Source organism: Bidens hawaiensis, unplaced genomic scaffold, assembly GCF_021521415.1.
Source record: "Bidens hawaiensis isolate Kalapana, Puna unplaced genomic scaffold, B.hawaiensis_p1.1 tig00003752_1, whole genome shotgun sequence".
In the NCBI taxonomy this organism is placed as follows: domain Eukaryota; kingdom Viridiplantae; phylum Streptophyta; class Magnoliopsida; order Asterales; family Asteraceae; genus Bidens; species Bidens hawaiensis.
Window position 1 is genome coordinate 1,187,197 of NW_027491215.1, and position 16,114 is coordinate 1,203,310.

Sequence of the window (16,114 nt, forward strand, 5' to 3'; positions counted from 1 at the left end):
AACCTAAAAATCACATCTGTGTCACCCATCGCGATACGCGATGGGATCTTATACGTGATGGACCAAAAGTCAACATCATATTAATACCCATTGCGATACGCGATGGGTGTTCATACCTTCCTATCACATATCACCATGTGCCATGTCACCAGCAGATGCATTTTGCTTTCTTGTTTCGCGTGCTGGACGTCCCGGGTCTTCATCCCCTGCCTCAACAGGTCCAAATCAACTGCTTTAACATCTATGACCTGAAATGCAATAAACACGTATGAATTATCGAAGTTCACAAAATAAAAAGTTAAAACTAATAAATAAACGAACTAAAGCATATACAAATTAACCAACCATCAACCGATATCATTGTTTTCTTAGAATTTTTGTTTAAAAAGATTGGTACTAAGATTTTTCTGTTTCATCTTCCAAGTTCCCTAATTTTAGAAGAAACAAAATTTAAATCATAAACCCATAATCAACTTCAATCTACACATAAACGCTAAATCTCTAATTAATTTCAATTTAGACATAAACCTAAATTCCTAATCAATTCTAATTTTAAATTTATATTATCCAACTATCTAATAAACCATAATCAATCATTTAAATATTCAGTCGCCCATAAACAATTCCAAATTAACAATTTATATAAACAAATTAACAATTACAATTTTAGATAAAAGTAGAAGAACACGTAAATTGAATAAGTAGAAGTTAATCCATAGAAGAGGGACTGAGGGAGCATCATGGTGGAGGTCGAGTGACCAGAGGAGGGCAAATATGGACAAGGAAGTGTAGGTTGCAAGCAACGGTTTAATGGAACTTTGTTTTGTTGAATATTGATGTCCGGCCTAAACTAAACGTCCAACATCAAAGACAACGGACAATGGTTTTATTTGGTTTGGACTTTAATTTTGATGGGCTTTAGCTGATTTTAGTTTTTAATTTGGTTAGACTTTATTCAAATAGGGGTAACATTATATTTTTCCAGGGGTAACGAACAACAAAAACCGGCCAATAGATTAATAAATTTGCACTACCGAAGAAAGTTGAGGGGTAGCGTAGGCTATCCCTAGTTACAAGCTAGGTCCGCCCCTACTTCTTATTTCTAAAATCAAAATATTAACTTCTCTAAATTCTTAAACAGGTGAATATGTCAACCCACTTTTTAACGGGTCGGGTTCGGATTGACCCGTTTTTTAGACGAGTCGGGTTTACTTGTTTAAGAAAACCGGTCGTTTCATTTGACCCAAAACCTATATTTTTCGTGTTGGTTCGTTTCGGGTTTCGAGTCGTGTCATGAATGGACAACCCTAACGTTAACCTAGAAAAGGCATCTAGATTTCTGGACAACTCGACAACCTTTTTAGTTAATTTAGTTGCATTATTTTTTGCCTTTTTCCTATTTTACATATACTATTATGCGAAACAAATATTCGTGCAAAACGTAACAAGACAACTTTACTTAAAAGTATAGGCATGCAATTCCTTTCAATGCGTAATATTTTTTTCTAAAACAGAAAAGAAAATCATTCAAGCAATATGCTACATACACTCGTACAATAGATTCTGACTCTATATTAAAGCATCTATAACAACAAACTAACACAAACTATCACATCATAGCCACATTACATTCCAAACTTTTCTTAAAAATCCAACATTTTTCCACAACAACAAACCTTCACAAACCCAATAAATAATATTAAACATGTGTATATATATAATATATATGTATGTGTGGATGTGAGGGAGGTTGCCACTGAAATTATATTAAAGGGGATTTTTTTATTAAACTCTATTGTGTGTTATCAAATACAAGAGAAAACCTCCTAATAAATATAGGAAGGTCCACGCATAAATCAAGGGAAATTAAACAATACATGGAAACTAAATATAATATAATTCGATGATAAATAAAATATCTCCAATTCTCCCTCTCAAGTTGGAGCATGAAGGTTACTAATGCCCAACTTGTCGAGTAAAAGTTGCAGCTGCCAAGATCCCAAAGCCTTTGTAAAAAGATCTGCAATTTGTTGTTTGGAATTTACGTGTACTGGTTCTATTTCCTTGGAATCAACTCTTTCACGAACGAAATAACAGTCCATCTCCACGTGTTTTGTTCGCTTGTGGTAAACCGAGTTTTTAGCAATATGTTTCACATCTAAATTATCACAAAATAGTTGTGTGGTTCTTTTTTGTTCACAATTTAGGTCCTTCAGAAGGCATCGAAGCCAAAAAATTCATTGACAGTCGTTGCCATTGCTCAGTATTTTGCCTCTGCGGAAGAGCGGGATACCACCGATTGTTTTCTAAACTTCCATGAAATGGGAGCTCCTCCGGACAACAAAAAATAGCCGCTTATTGATCTTCTCATGTCAGGACATCCTAACCAATCTGAATCCGTGTATGCCACCAAGTTCAGACCACCCTCACTAGGAAGAAGGATCCCTTGCCCAACAGTCCCTTTCAAATATTGTATCACCCTTGTAGTCGCATCCGTGTGAACTTGACGAGGGTCAGCAACAAACTGGCTCAAGAAATTAACATAATATGTAATGCCTGGTCTAGTAGCTTGTAAATACAATAATTTTCCAACAAGCCTCCTATACTTACTAGCATCAACCTTTGCTTCCTCTTCACTCTTGGCCAGTTTGTTGTCTTACTCCATTGGAAAGGCACTTGGTCGACATCCCATCATACTTGAATCTTCAAGGATATCCATAATATACTTTCTTTTATTTAGTACCAATCCTTTCTTGGTTCGAGTAACTTCTATTCCCACAAAATATTTCAAGGTTCCCAGATCATTGATGCTGAACCTCTTGTTTAGGAATTCTTTCATTTCTTCAATCTTTCTCATGTCATTCCCCGTGAGTACCACATCATTGACATATATAAGGCAATGATGAAGGATTCGCATGTCTTGTAGATGAACATGGAATGATCTGCCTTTGATTGATTAAAAACGATCTCACCAAGAGATGAGGTGAATTTTTGGTACCAATTTCTGGAAGCCTGCTTTAGTCCATATAGAGAGATTGTGAGACGACATACCTTCCCTTCCTTCCCCCTTTCAAACCCTTGTTGGATTCTCATGTAGACCTCTTCATCCAATTCACCATGTAGGAAGGCGTTGTTTACATTAAGTTGAATAATAACCCACTTTCTTTTGGTTGTGACCGCTAAAACTGTACGCACAGTTACCAATTTTGCAACTGGTGCAAACGTATTATGATAATCAACACCCTCCATTTGAGTGAAACCTTTTTCCACCAACCTTGTTTTGTACCTATCAATCTTCCCATCTGGTTTGTACTTTACTTTGTACGCCCATTTCGAGTCGATTACGCATTTTCCTTTTGGAAGTTTTTCAAGAGTCCAAGTGTCATTTACTTCAAGAGCTCGCACTTCCTTCTTCATAGCCTCTCTCCAATTTTCATCATGTTTAGCTTGTGAAAAGGTCTTTGGATCATTGGTTAGACTGATGGTTGCTAGGAAAGCTTTGTGAGTTTTAGTAAAATTTTTATAAGTGACAAAATTAGAAATCGGGTGTACCGTCAAGGAGGATTGCTCGGTGACAGGCAAGCTTTGCTGCAAGGAAGGTGGAATTTCAACAATGTAATCTTTTAGATAGTCTGGACGATTTCTATTTATAGATTCTCTTGTAGGTTGTTCGTTACCAGCGTCGATAGGAGACGGATTTTCAGGAGGATTGTTGCTTGTTTCAACGTCGATATCAACTTCAATTGTCTCTTCGACCTGTTCGTCATCAGGCTCACTTGACATGATGTCCCCATCAGTTTGCATGAGAGGGGTATTCTCATGCACGTCTTGATTTTTATTGTTTTGTTCAACGCATCCTTCACTGGTGTTTTCTTCATTTTCAACTATGGTATTCTCGTGCACGTTTTGATTTTTGTTGTTTTGTTCGACGCTTCCTTCACTGGTGTTTTCTTCATTTTCAACTAACCCCTCTTGAATGAGATCATCACAAATATTCGGTATTCTATTGAATATTTCTGGTTCACTTTCATAACTTGTCTTCAACTTCTCATATGAGAGTCACTTTCAATGAATTTTATCTCACGTGATACAATGATCTTGTTGTTTTTCACATCTAATATCTTGTACCCTTTACTGCCTCCTGGTTAACCCACGAAAATACCCGGTCTCCCCTTACTTCGAACTTATCGCCCTTCGTTTCAACTCTTTGGTAGTAAGCCAAGCAACCAAAAACTCTCATTTCTCCATAGTTTGGCTTTTGATCGTATATCATCTCATAAGGAGTTTTATTACCAATAGTCTTCGAGGGCAATCTATTGATAATATATGCGGCTGTTATAACACATCACATTCTCCCCAAAATATTGTTGGAAACTTGGCTTCGAATCTTAAGGTTATGGCTGTTTCAAGGAGATGCCTGTGCTTCCGTTCCACCACCCCATTCTGTTGTGGGGTGTGTGGGCATGTAGTTTCAAGCAACATACCATGTTCAGTGTAGAAATTCATCATACGGTACGACGTGAATTATCCCCCATTGTCGCATCTCACTTTCTTTACATTCATGTTGAATTTAGTTTTAATCATTTTACAAAAACCGATCAAGCAATCGCTTGCCTCATATTTGAATTTTAACAAAAATACCCAAACCGATCTGCTATAGTCATCAACTATAGTTAAAAAATAATTTGCACGAGTCAAGGAAAGCCTTCGATATTTTCCCAGATCTCGCAATGCAAAAGATCAAAACATTCCTTTGATTTAATATAACTATCTGGAAAGGGCAATCTTGTAAACTTAGCTTTTAAACAAGAATCACAATGAACGTTGTTCAAGTTTGATGAGAGAAAATCAAGGCATGAAATTTTACTATGTGATGGGTTTCCTAACCGTTGATGCCAAACTTCACCACTAACCGCCATTGCCTTCCTTTTATTTTCTTCCATCTTCATGTGATGAAGTCCTCCCTTGCACTTACCCATCCCAATGAATCTCCTCGAGTTCAAATCCCGAATAACGAAGAAGTCCGGGAAAAGGCTACTGAACAATTTTGACTTTTAGTAATTATGCTTACGGAAAGCAAATTGTATGAAAAATCTAGAACATATAAAATTTCCTGTAACTTAGTTCCATTGGGCAATACACACCTCTCCCTTTAATAGGAATCAAGTGTCCATTCGGTACAACGACTGGTAATTCCTGTGAAGTTTTAACATTTCCTTGAAATAAACCAAGATCGTACACAATGTGGTCGGTACAATCCGAGTCAGCGATCAACTCGTTCACTTTTTCTGCCATGTTGGCAATGGGTTGAGCGTTTATGACGTGTGTGAATATATATATATATATATATATATATATATATATATATATATGTATATATAAATTTAAGTAAAATTTCCACACAAATCGGGTTTTAAATTAGATTTTCACCTACAACTAATCCACACATGAAAGGCAGGTGAACCTATCGTTTGTAATAAAGTGTCGGTAAGAACTGAGTATCAATCCATGGACACGGAAACTTTCTAGTACTAAATCATTGTAAATGACCAAACGAACAAGTAAATCCTAAGTTGAATTTAAATGAACTAAACTAGCATACGATGAACACAAAGCAACTATATAAGCAAGAAATCAATCAATCCAACAAACTAACTAGACATGAATCCACTCTACTAACATGACAAAATAGCAATGCTATAGTAAAACATCATGAATCTAAACATAAATACTAGATTTCAATAAAGCAACCTAATACTAGCAAATAATCATTATGATGGGTGTTCAATCAAGAGATAAACATAGACTAAGTTGTTTGTCAAAACAACAAAGTCTCATAATAAAAGGAAAGCTAGCATGAACAATATTCTAACCTCCTAAGATTACACTGAAGTAGCCAAATTCATGAAATTAATATCAACTTATGAAACTTTAACTAGCAAGTCAACACCAAGTCAAGAATCATAACAACACTCATAAATTTTCCAATATTAAGTGTAGGGTTTCATACTTATCAATAATATTATAACCAAGTTAATTTTTTATAGTCATTCCTAACTTAGCAATGTAAACAAAGAAATATGAACATTCAAAATTTACAAACAAACATTTAGAACATAGTATTCCAACATGAATGCCTAAACAATTGTAAAACTAACAAGATTATGTAACTATAACAAGCATGAACACCATCAATATCAACTTATTAATTCAACCATATTCTTGAAAGAAAACCATTTTACCAAAATCATGCATAGATAATATATCACATTAATAAGAGTTTCAACATTGTCAAGATAGCAAAAGTAATTAGCCCATAAGGCTTAATACAATTACAATCAAACTAGAAATAAGCATACAAAACATGTTCCAGAACAAAGGAATGCAAACTAAGATCAAACAAGGATTAAAGAATGGAATGATGGATCTTGAGAATGGTGGAAGCCTTCAAAGTCTCAAGGAAAACATAAATAAATTTTCAAGAGTTGAGAAAGAATCACAAAGGCTTTATACACCAAAATGAAGCGAAAAAGAGTGTCTATAAGCTTTTGGAAAAAGTGCACGGTCACACACAAAAAGGGCATGGTCATGCACCGATTTGGTAAGTCAAACTTTCACTTTCTACCACTCAGAATTGCAGGTACCGAAAAAGTGCACAGTCAAGCACAAAAAGTGCATGGTCGTGCATTACCGGCACTAGCTAGTGCACTTTCAAATTTGATTTGTCTTGTTCTCGGCATCGGACAGTGCACGAGCTCGTCTCCTAGGAAGTGCACATTGGTGCACTAAAAGTGCATGATGGTGCAATATCACTTTTGGCACGGTAGAAGATGTGCACGGGTTCCAATAAAAGTGCACCACCATACCCATAAAGTGCATGATGGTGCATTAGCTCAGCATGGTCATGCACTTTCTCAGCATGGTCAAGCACTTGCTCAGGATGGTCATGCACTTTCTTAGCTTGGTCATGCACTTTTGGCATATTCTTGATTTTTGTACGAAAGGCGACATCTTTTCGTCAGGCGGGTGCCCGGATCTGCAAATTCATAAATAACTCAAATAAGTACTATATACAACGAATTTGCATGGAGTTTTACGAAAATAAGAGGATAATTTGATGCTAAAAGGTGTACACTTTGTGTTACATCAAACATCCCCACACTTGAATTTGCTTGTCCTCAAGCAAATGAAACAAACTCCAGAAAAACAAGAATAACACACAAGCAATAATCATTCAAAGTTTTTAAAATATTTACAAGCTAGAACTATTGATGTTTCCAAACAAGCCTATTAAAAATGAAGACATAGTCGAAAGAACATTACATTTGTTCCATCACATTCCCACCTTGCAAACCTCACAATGTTCACACGTACACTCGGCTATATTTAGTGATCATACATGTAATTTATGTTGAGAATACTCGATGCTAAGATGGCGACCAAACAAAGCATAGGCTTGTTTAAGGCTAAAATTTAACTGACACATACATAACATAAAACACGAGTACTTGAGGGTTGTAATTTGGTTTAGGGTTAGGGTGAGGAATTTTTGGGAAAAGTAGCTAAAAGGCTAGAAAATCCGGAACTAAGCTAGCTATAAATAAAAACTAACTAAACCAAGTGGTCTAAACGAACCGAGAGCTAGCGAACCAAAAATTGCTCTTTGAAATCAAACTTCATCAATATGGGATGAACCAAATTTCTTATTCTCCTCTTGTTTTCTTGTAACATTTTGTTTAGCTTCTTCTTCTTTTTTTTTTTACCAAAGATTATACAAATGAATACAAACTAATAAAACACTTTTGGAGATAGCATTGTGCTTCTAATATTCCCAAGTGATAAGATACATAGAAAAATGAAATGAAAAATAAATAAGCTAACTTAGCCGAACCAAATTTCTAACCAAAAATAGGTAAAAAAATAAAAGGCTTTATGGCTAAGTGGGCGATAAAGATAAGGTGGAAAAGAAAAACACGGGAAAAGACTAAACATGGGCTACTAGGGGAATAATGTGGGTAAGGGAAATATAAGTGAAAAATGGCTAGACATGGGTCTATCATAAATTCCTCAAATGGTTTATACTATGCATGTGTATATGGTTTGAAATGCATGCTAAAAATAAGTTCTACTTTGCAATAATCACCCGACTCACTCAATTTCCCGCAAAAAACATGAGCAAAAACAACTGACGAGTCTAACTCACAGAAACAGGCGGAATAGTAATTTTTGCAAAGTAAGAATTTGAATCTTTTTGTTTGTCATGTTTAAAGGTATGTCTCTTTAAAAATTTTCTGCTTGAATGTCGATTTGTGCTTCATGACAATGCAATTAAAGTTTGAATTATAAATTTCTTAATGGTTTTTATTTGTTACAAAAAATTTATTTAAGAGTTTTGCAAAACAATTTAATTTTAGACAAACAGAGTTCAAATTCCCTCCCCACGCTTGAGTTGTACTACGCCCTCGTTGTACAACAAAAAAAATATATAAGTAAGTGCAAAAGAGAGAACAGAAAAACTCCCCTGAAATATAGAAAGATGCCGGAAGGTGACTCCCAAGACTCGGCAATATATAATCCAAAGACCTGCCAACGCGACCGTGAGCGTCCAATAACCTGGTAAAGCAACCAAACCAAAACAAAACAAACCAAAATATACCCCTAACATGCTCAATAAACACAACAAATCTCAAATCCATAACATAACAAAAGTACCAAATCCACAATACAATCCATGAGATAAAGTCTACACACTAATAAAGTACTACACAAATAAATATAAACATAAGAAACACAAAACACGCAAAAAAACCAAAATTCCTAAACATTCTAAATTTTGAAGGAGTCAATAGCTAGACTCACACTCCCCACACTTATTTCATGGTATGGAGTGTGAGAACCTCCAATGAAACCTCGACCGGCTCACCCAAATAGTGTTTCAAACAGTGACCATTCACCTTGAAAATGCGTCCATCCTCATGGCCGATCTTAACGGTACCGTAGTCGAATATTTGCCTCACACTAAAGGGGCCGGACCATCGGAATTTCAATTTCCCCGGGAATAAAGGAAGGCGAGAATTGTAAAGCAAAACACAATCGCCCACTTGGAATTATTTGTGGTCCTTCAAGCGAGTGCCATGGAGCTTTTTAGTCCTCTCCTTGTAAATTCTCGAGTTTTCATAAGCTTGGCCTCTCAATTCCTTAAGCTCATGAATCTGACTAAACCTGTTTTTGCCCACACATGCAAGATCAAGATTAGCACTTTTCAAAGCCCAATAGGCTTTATGCTCGAGCTCAACAGGGAGATGACACGCTTTCCAGTACACCAATTTAAATGGTGTCATATCAATCGGTGTTTTGTAGGCGGTACGGAAAGCCCATAATGCGTCATCCAGCTTCTCAGACCAATCCTTACGGTTCTGAGTAACCGTCTTTTCAAGGATTCTTTTGATTCCTCGATTGGTGACCACGACCTACCCACTCGTTTGTGGGTGATATGGTGTAGAGAAGCGATGATGAACACCATATCGGGAAAACGCCTTTTCCAACTGGGCATTACAGAAATGAGTCCCACGGTCACTGATCAATGCTTTGGGGGTACCAAAGCTAGAAAACAACTTCTTCAAGAATTTCACCACCGACCTAGCTTCATTAGTGGGTAAGTCTTGTTCCTCGGCCCACTTTGAAACATAGTTAATGGCTACTAGGATATAATGGTGGCTGAAAGAAGTCGTGAAATGTCCCATGAAATCGATGCCCCACATATCAAAAACCCCGCAAACCTGAATCGGTCGCTGAGGCATCTCGTTTCGTGATGAGATTTTGCTTGCCCTGTGGCAAGCATCACAAGACTGCACCATGTCATGAGCATCACGAAAGATGGTTGGCCAAAAGTGTAACATTTGTGATGAAAAACACCTCTTTATGATGAAAAATGACCTAAAACAAACTTTAGGGACTATTATTGTCAATTATCAAAAGCTTGTTTGACCATTTTAACCATTCACATGCAATTTTACCCCATATGAATAAACCATACTTTTACCACTATAAAAGCATTGTCCCATGCACCATTTTAGTTGCTCTTTCTTCTCCAAATTCTCTCTCAATCTAAGATCCAAGTATCCATTATTCAAGTTCTTATAGTTTGACTCTTCAAGGTCAAACTAATACTAATCCTTGTTTTCTAACTATTTCTTGTTACTTAAAGCTTGATGTTGCAACATATATATATAATATACACCTATTGTTTCCTTCGGCTTTCACTTATCTGGTCACGGTCGGTTGAAGTGTCGTGCTACATGGCAAGGCTACATGGAGGACTAATATAGTCCTTGATAAATACTTTAAGTTATGCTTAATTTTGTTTATGCTTATTAATATTGTTTAGTCCTTACTTATTTTAGTTTTCAAATCATTTTTTTAATAGTTCAATGGTATTGGGTATGTGGCCACCATTTTCGGTTTGATACCGAGTAAAGAGCCGAACCAAAACCGAACTTTTGTTTAATACTTTATTGTTAACATATTGTATGAAAGATTTGAGTATTATTATTTTTAAGTTTATTTTAATGAGTTCTATGGTATTGGATATCAACCATTCTCGGTTTCAATCTGAGTCAAGGACCGAACCGAAACCGAACTCTTGTTTAGACACTTTAAGTTTAACATGTTGTAATTAAACTTGAGTATTATCATTTCTAAGTTATTTTAATAAATATCTATCGTATTGGGTATGTGGTAACCATCCTCGGTCTTATTCCGAGTCAAGGATCGAACCAAGACCGAACTAAACCGAGTTCACTCGCTTAAGGCACACTAGTGTGTTTGGACCATCGAATCTCATATTTTCTCTAAAACTATATTATAAAATAATTCTAGTTGCCTTCTCAAAACACTTGGTATGTTGGATATAACTTGATCTTATAACAAGTTTGGACCGACAAAACCAAACACTCGCTTAACAACGTCGAGGTTCCTCTTAATAGAACTACACACATCAACTTAAAAGGAATAGTCCAGTCGGGGGCTACCATGTTCACTAATTTCACCTTCAAAAACTCAAATGCACGAATGCACTCGTAGGAGAAAACGAACGGCGCATTCGTCTCGAGGAGCTTGGTCATCGGGCGGGCGATTTGGGAAAAGTCCTTTATGAATCGCCGATAAAACCCGCATGACCAAGAAAACTCCTAATAGACTTCACCGAATTTGGTGGCAGAAGCTTAGAAATGGTATCAATTTTGGCTTGATCGACCTCAAGTCCCGCCTGTGAAATTTTATGCCCTAACACAATGCCCTTTTTCACCATGAAGTGGCATTTCTCCTAATTAAGAACAAGGTTGGCCTCTTCACACCTGGCCAACATTCTCTCCAAATTCTCAAACAATGATCAAAAGAACTCCCAATAACTGAAAAATCATACATGAAAACCTCCATGGAGTCCTCGATCATAGAAAAATCGCCACCATACACCTCTGAAACGTGGCTGGGGCATTACACAATCCAAAGAGTATCCGTCGGTAGGCGAATGTGCCATAGGGACGTGAATGTCGTCTTCTCCTGATCCTAAAGAGAGATGGAAATTTGAAAATATCCCGAGAAGCCATCGAGAAAACAATAGAACATTTTTCCCGACAGTCGTTCTAAGATCCTCAAGAGGTTTTGCCTTAGGCTCGGCAACGCGATCAACATCCTCAATTTTCTCCAAACAATCAGGAGGCTCGTGATCTACACCATAGACCAACTCCTCAAGTAGAGGCTCAATGACAAGATCAGAACCATCTCCACTAATCAAATGAGTATCCAAAGAATCAGTGGTATCAATGTAGAGCACGTCATCATGATCATGTGGGTGTCGCATGGATTTCACAAAATCAATGGTCAACTCCTCATATCCAACTCTAAGAGTGAGTCTGCCAGTGAAGACATCAATGAGAGCTACAGCAGTGGCTAGGAAAGGACGAACTAGGACAAGTGGTACTTTTTTATCCTCATCCATGTCTAAGATCACAAAATCGAAAGGAAACACGAATTTGTCTATTTTCACCAGCATATTCTCAACTATACCGTGAGGATATTTCACATAATGTTCGGAAAGTTGGATGCTCATGCGAGTAGGCTTAGGCTCACTTAGGTCTAGTTTGGAAAACACGGAATAAGGCATCAAGTTTATGCTAGCACCTAGGTCGGTTAAAGCATTACTAACCGACAAACTACCGATCATACAAGAAATGGTGAAACTGCCCGGATCGGTCGTTTTTTGGGCAGATATTCTGAAGGACCGCGTAACACTCCTCATTCAAAGTAACACAAGAAAGCTCCTCCAATTTCTTCTTATTCTACAGGACCTCTTTCAAGAAATTAGCATAGTTTGGCATTTCTTTCAAGGCATCAAGGAACAGAAGATTAATGTTTAACTGCTTAAAAAGCTCTAAGAATTTCCCATACTACTCTTCCATCTTCTGTTTTTTCAAACGGCCTGGGTATGGAATGGGAGGAACATAAGACCTGACTGCCTCACTGGGTTGTGCGGTACTTGTTGGGTATAGCCTCGAGTGAACTGTCACAAGGAGTCTTAGTCTCGATCTCATCAGCAATCGGTTCTGGTGTGGAAACCGATGCATCAACAGGAATGGTAGTTCTACCACTCCTCAGGGTAATAGCCTTAGCCTCAGCATTTGGATTCCTTTCGGTGTTACTAGGAAGGCTACCCAGCTGTCTCTCAGGGAGGAGTTGAGCAATCTGTCCAACTTGATTTTTGATGGTTTGCATGGACGCTTTCTGATTCGTCAACTCAAGATCGTGCCTTTGGAGAGTCTCATCAATTTTTAGGTTCCTTTGCTCAGCCAATTTGTTTGAGGTCTCGGTCTTAGCTAAAAGTTTGGATAAAAGGCTTTCAACACTAGCCCCCCCCCCCACCTGACATATTACCAATGCCGGAACCCTGAAATTGAGGCTTTTGCTGGTAAGATTGATTTTGGGTTTGACTTTGATAATTTGGCTTTCTGTCAAAACCCGGTGACATATGATTTTGATTGCTACCACTGTCTTTCCAGCTGAATTGGGGTGGTTTCTCCATCCTGGGTTCTAGGTGTTGCCGTAGGCATTGTTTTGGCGACCCATAAAGTCAACATCCTCCACCACCATGGCCTGCTGGCACTGAATGGTCTAGTGTTTTCCGTCACACACCCCACAAGGAGAACTACATTTGACAAGATCGGATTGCATTTGGTCAAATCTTTTAGTAAGAGATTCTAACTGGGTGGAGACAAGGGTGCTTGAATCAACGTGACGAACACCCTTACAGGAAGGAATACTACGAGGCAGATGATACGCGAAACTCTTCTTAGCGGCTTTCTCCAAGATATCAGGCGCTTCATTTGGGGTACACCTACCAAAATCTCCTCCCGCAACTTGATCAACAGCCTGCTTTTGTGCCCCGGATAAATCTTCAAAGAATGTACGACGCTGAAGCCCGTGACTCAAACTGTGATGAGGGAATTTTCTCAACAAGCCCTTGAACCTCTCCCATGCAGCATGAAGTGACTCATCATCAACAACACGAAAACCAGTGATGTTTGCGCAGAATTTTGCAGTTTTATCGGGTGGAAAATATTAAAGAAGAAACTGCTCAACTAATTGATTCCAAGTGGTGATGGAACTGGGAGGGAGTGCCTCTAACCACTCCAGAGCAGACCCGCGAAGTGAGAATGGAAAAAGTCTAAGGTGGTGTTTGGTTTTTCCCAAAAGAGCTTCCTGGCCTCTTCTGTCTACGCCGTGCAGACCACGCGCAGACATTGCCTTTGCAGGGTGTTTGTTTTTCCAAAGACGTTTCATTAAAAAAATGTCTGCGCGCCCACTTCCTGGTGCAGACATGGTCCAACCACTTTTTGCCTCTTCTAACACATATTCATCAGACTTCTATCTCGAACCCTAATCTCCTCTACTCTCCTCTATCAAACCCAGCCATCTCCACCACCATACCAGCTGCCTCCACCACCATACCAAGTGTCGCTACCACCATACCCTGCGCCGCCGCCACCATACCTGCTACCGCCACCATACCTGCTACCGCCACCACCATGCTATCTACCATCTACCTTTATATGGTTATGTTATTACCATATTAATTGTAATTGTTATGTTACATAATTGTAATGGTTATGTTATTACCATCTAAACATATTTCTTCACAATTATTGTAATTGTTATGTTAGTACTAGTTTGTTGTTAAAAAAATTTTGTAGTTTTTTGTTAATTGTTAAAGTTTTTTGTTAATTTTGTTAGATTGTTATTAGTTTGTAAAAAGTTTAGGTTTGATGAATTGTTGTTATTAGTTTGTAGTTGAAAAATGCTTGTAGAAAGTTTAGGTTTGATGAATATTGTTATTAGTTTGTTGTTGAATAAAGTTTATAGTTTTTTGTTAAATGTTAAAGTTTTTTTGCTAATTTTGTTGGATTTTATTAGTTTTTTTTATTTAAATTTTAGTTTATTTTAGCAGTCTACAGACGTTAAAAAACAAACAGCCTTCTTGTTCTAGACTGCAAAGGTTTGGTCCACCTCTTCTGCTATAGATATTTGCAGATATGGTCCACACACTGCAGACATTTTACCTATGAAAAGACAAACAACATCTAAGTCTCATGGCATCATCAGAACAATTATTAAATTTGAATGTCGCACACAATCGAAGGAAATGTGAAACGTGAGCATGAGGGTCCTCGTTTTGGAGACCATGAAAAGAAACAGAATTTTCGACAATATGAATGATGCTCGACTTGATCTTGAAACTCACTTCAATCTCGGGCTGCATGACGTTGCTGCCATAACTTTCAAGTTTTGGTGTGGCAAAGTCTTCCATGTGACCTTGATCGTTCGGGTCCGCCATCTCTTCTTCTTCTACCTCAAGGGGGGGGGGTCGGTATCCTCCACTTCTTTGTTTTAATTAACCTCGAAAACCTCGCGTGATATCCTATTCAAACCTTCTTGAAGATGTCGCTCGGGCTTAGAAAGAGGTGAAACAAGCTTGGGACCGGGCATGGTGAACATTCATCACCCGGAAGAACGCGGAACGGAAAATGAACCAAGACACGGAAACTAACTAGAAACTAAATTAAAATAAAAAATAAGATGAATAAAAATGAAATAAAATAAAATAACATTGATCAAAAATATCAACAAAGATAATCAAAGACTCGGATTGTTCCTTAAAAATCACCGTATCCCCGACAACGGCGCCAAAAACGACGTGTGTGAATATATATATCTAAAAATTTAAGTAAAAGTTCCACACAAATCGGGTTTTAAAATAGGTTTTCACCTATAACCACACACGAAAGGCAAGTGTACCTATTGTTTGTAATAAAGTGTCAGTAAGAACCGAGTATCAATCCATGGACACAGAATCTTTCTAGTACTAAATCTTTGTAAGTGACCAACCGAATAAGTAAATCTTAAGTTGAGTTTTAATTAATTAAACTAGCATACGATGAATATAAAGAAAGTATATAAGCAAGAAATCAATCAATCCAACAAACTACCTAAACATGAATCCACTCTACTAACATGACAAAATAGCAATAATATGGCAAAACATCATGAATCTAAACATACATACTGGATTTCAATAAAGCAACCTAATACTAGCATATAATCATCATGATGGGTTTTCATTTAAGAGAAAAAAATAGACTAACTTGTTTGTCAAAACAACAAAGTCTCATAATCAAAGGAAAGCTAGCATGAACAACATTCTAACTACCTAAGAGTACACTAAAGTAGCCAAATTCATGAAATTAATATCAACTTATGAAACTTTAACTAGCAAGTCATCACCAAGTCAAGAATCATAACAACACTCATAAATTTTCCAATATTAAGAGTAGGGTTTCATACTTATCAATAATATTATAACCAATTTAATTTTTACTAGTCATTCCTAACTTAGCAATGTAAAAAAAGAAAATATGAACATTCAAAGTTTACAAAAAAACATCTAGAACATAGTCTTCCAACATAAATGCCTAAAAATTTGCAAAACTAACAAGATTAGGTAACTATAACAAGCATGAACACCATCAATATCAACTTATAAATTCAACCATATTCTTGAAAG

General features: G+C 37.2%; 1 protein-coding gene and 1 non-coding gene across 2 annotated transcripts; one reads left to right on the plus strand and one right to left on the minus strand.

Moving 5' to 3' along the window:
• Window positions 1-9,107: 9,107 nt before the first annotated feature.
• Window positions 9,108-12,223, minus strand: LOC143624262 (uncharacterized). Its single transcript, XM_077094975.1, has 2 exons — window positions 11,498-12,223; window positions 9,108-9,470 (listed from the first exon to the last, which is right to left on the minus strand). Exons 1-2 carry the CDS (start codon window positions 12,221-12,223, stop codon window positions 9,108-9,110), a joined length of 1,089 nt encoding a protein of 362 aa, XP_076951090.1.
• Window positions 12,224-13,483: 1,260 nt separating this feature from the next.
• LOC143624291 (small nucleolar RNA R71) lies at window positions 13,484-13,590 on the plus strand. Its single transcript, XR_013152084.1, has one exon. It is a non-coding gene; the product is annotated as a small nucleolar RNA R71 (small nucleolar RNA).
• The last annotated feature ends 2,524 nt before the right edge of the window (window positions 13,591-16,114 follow it).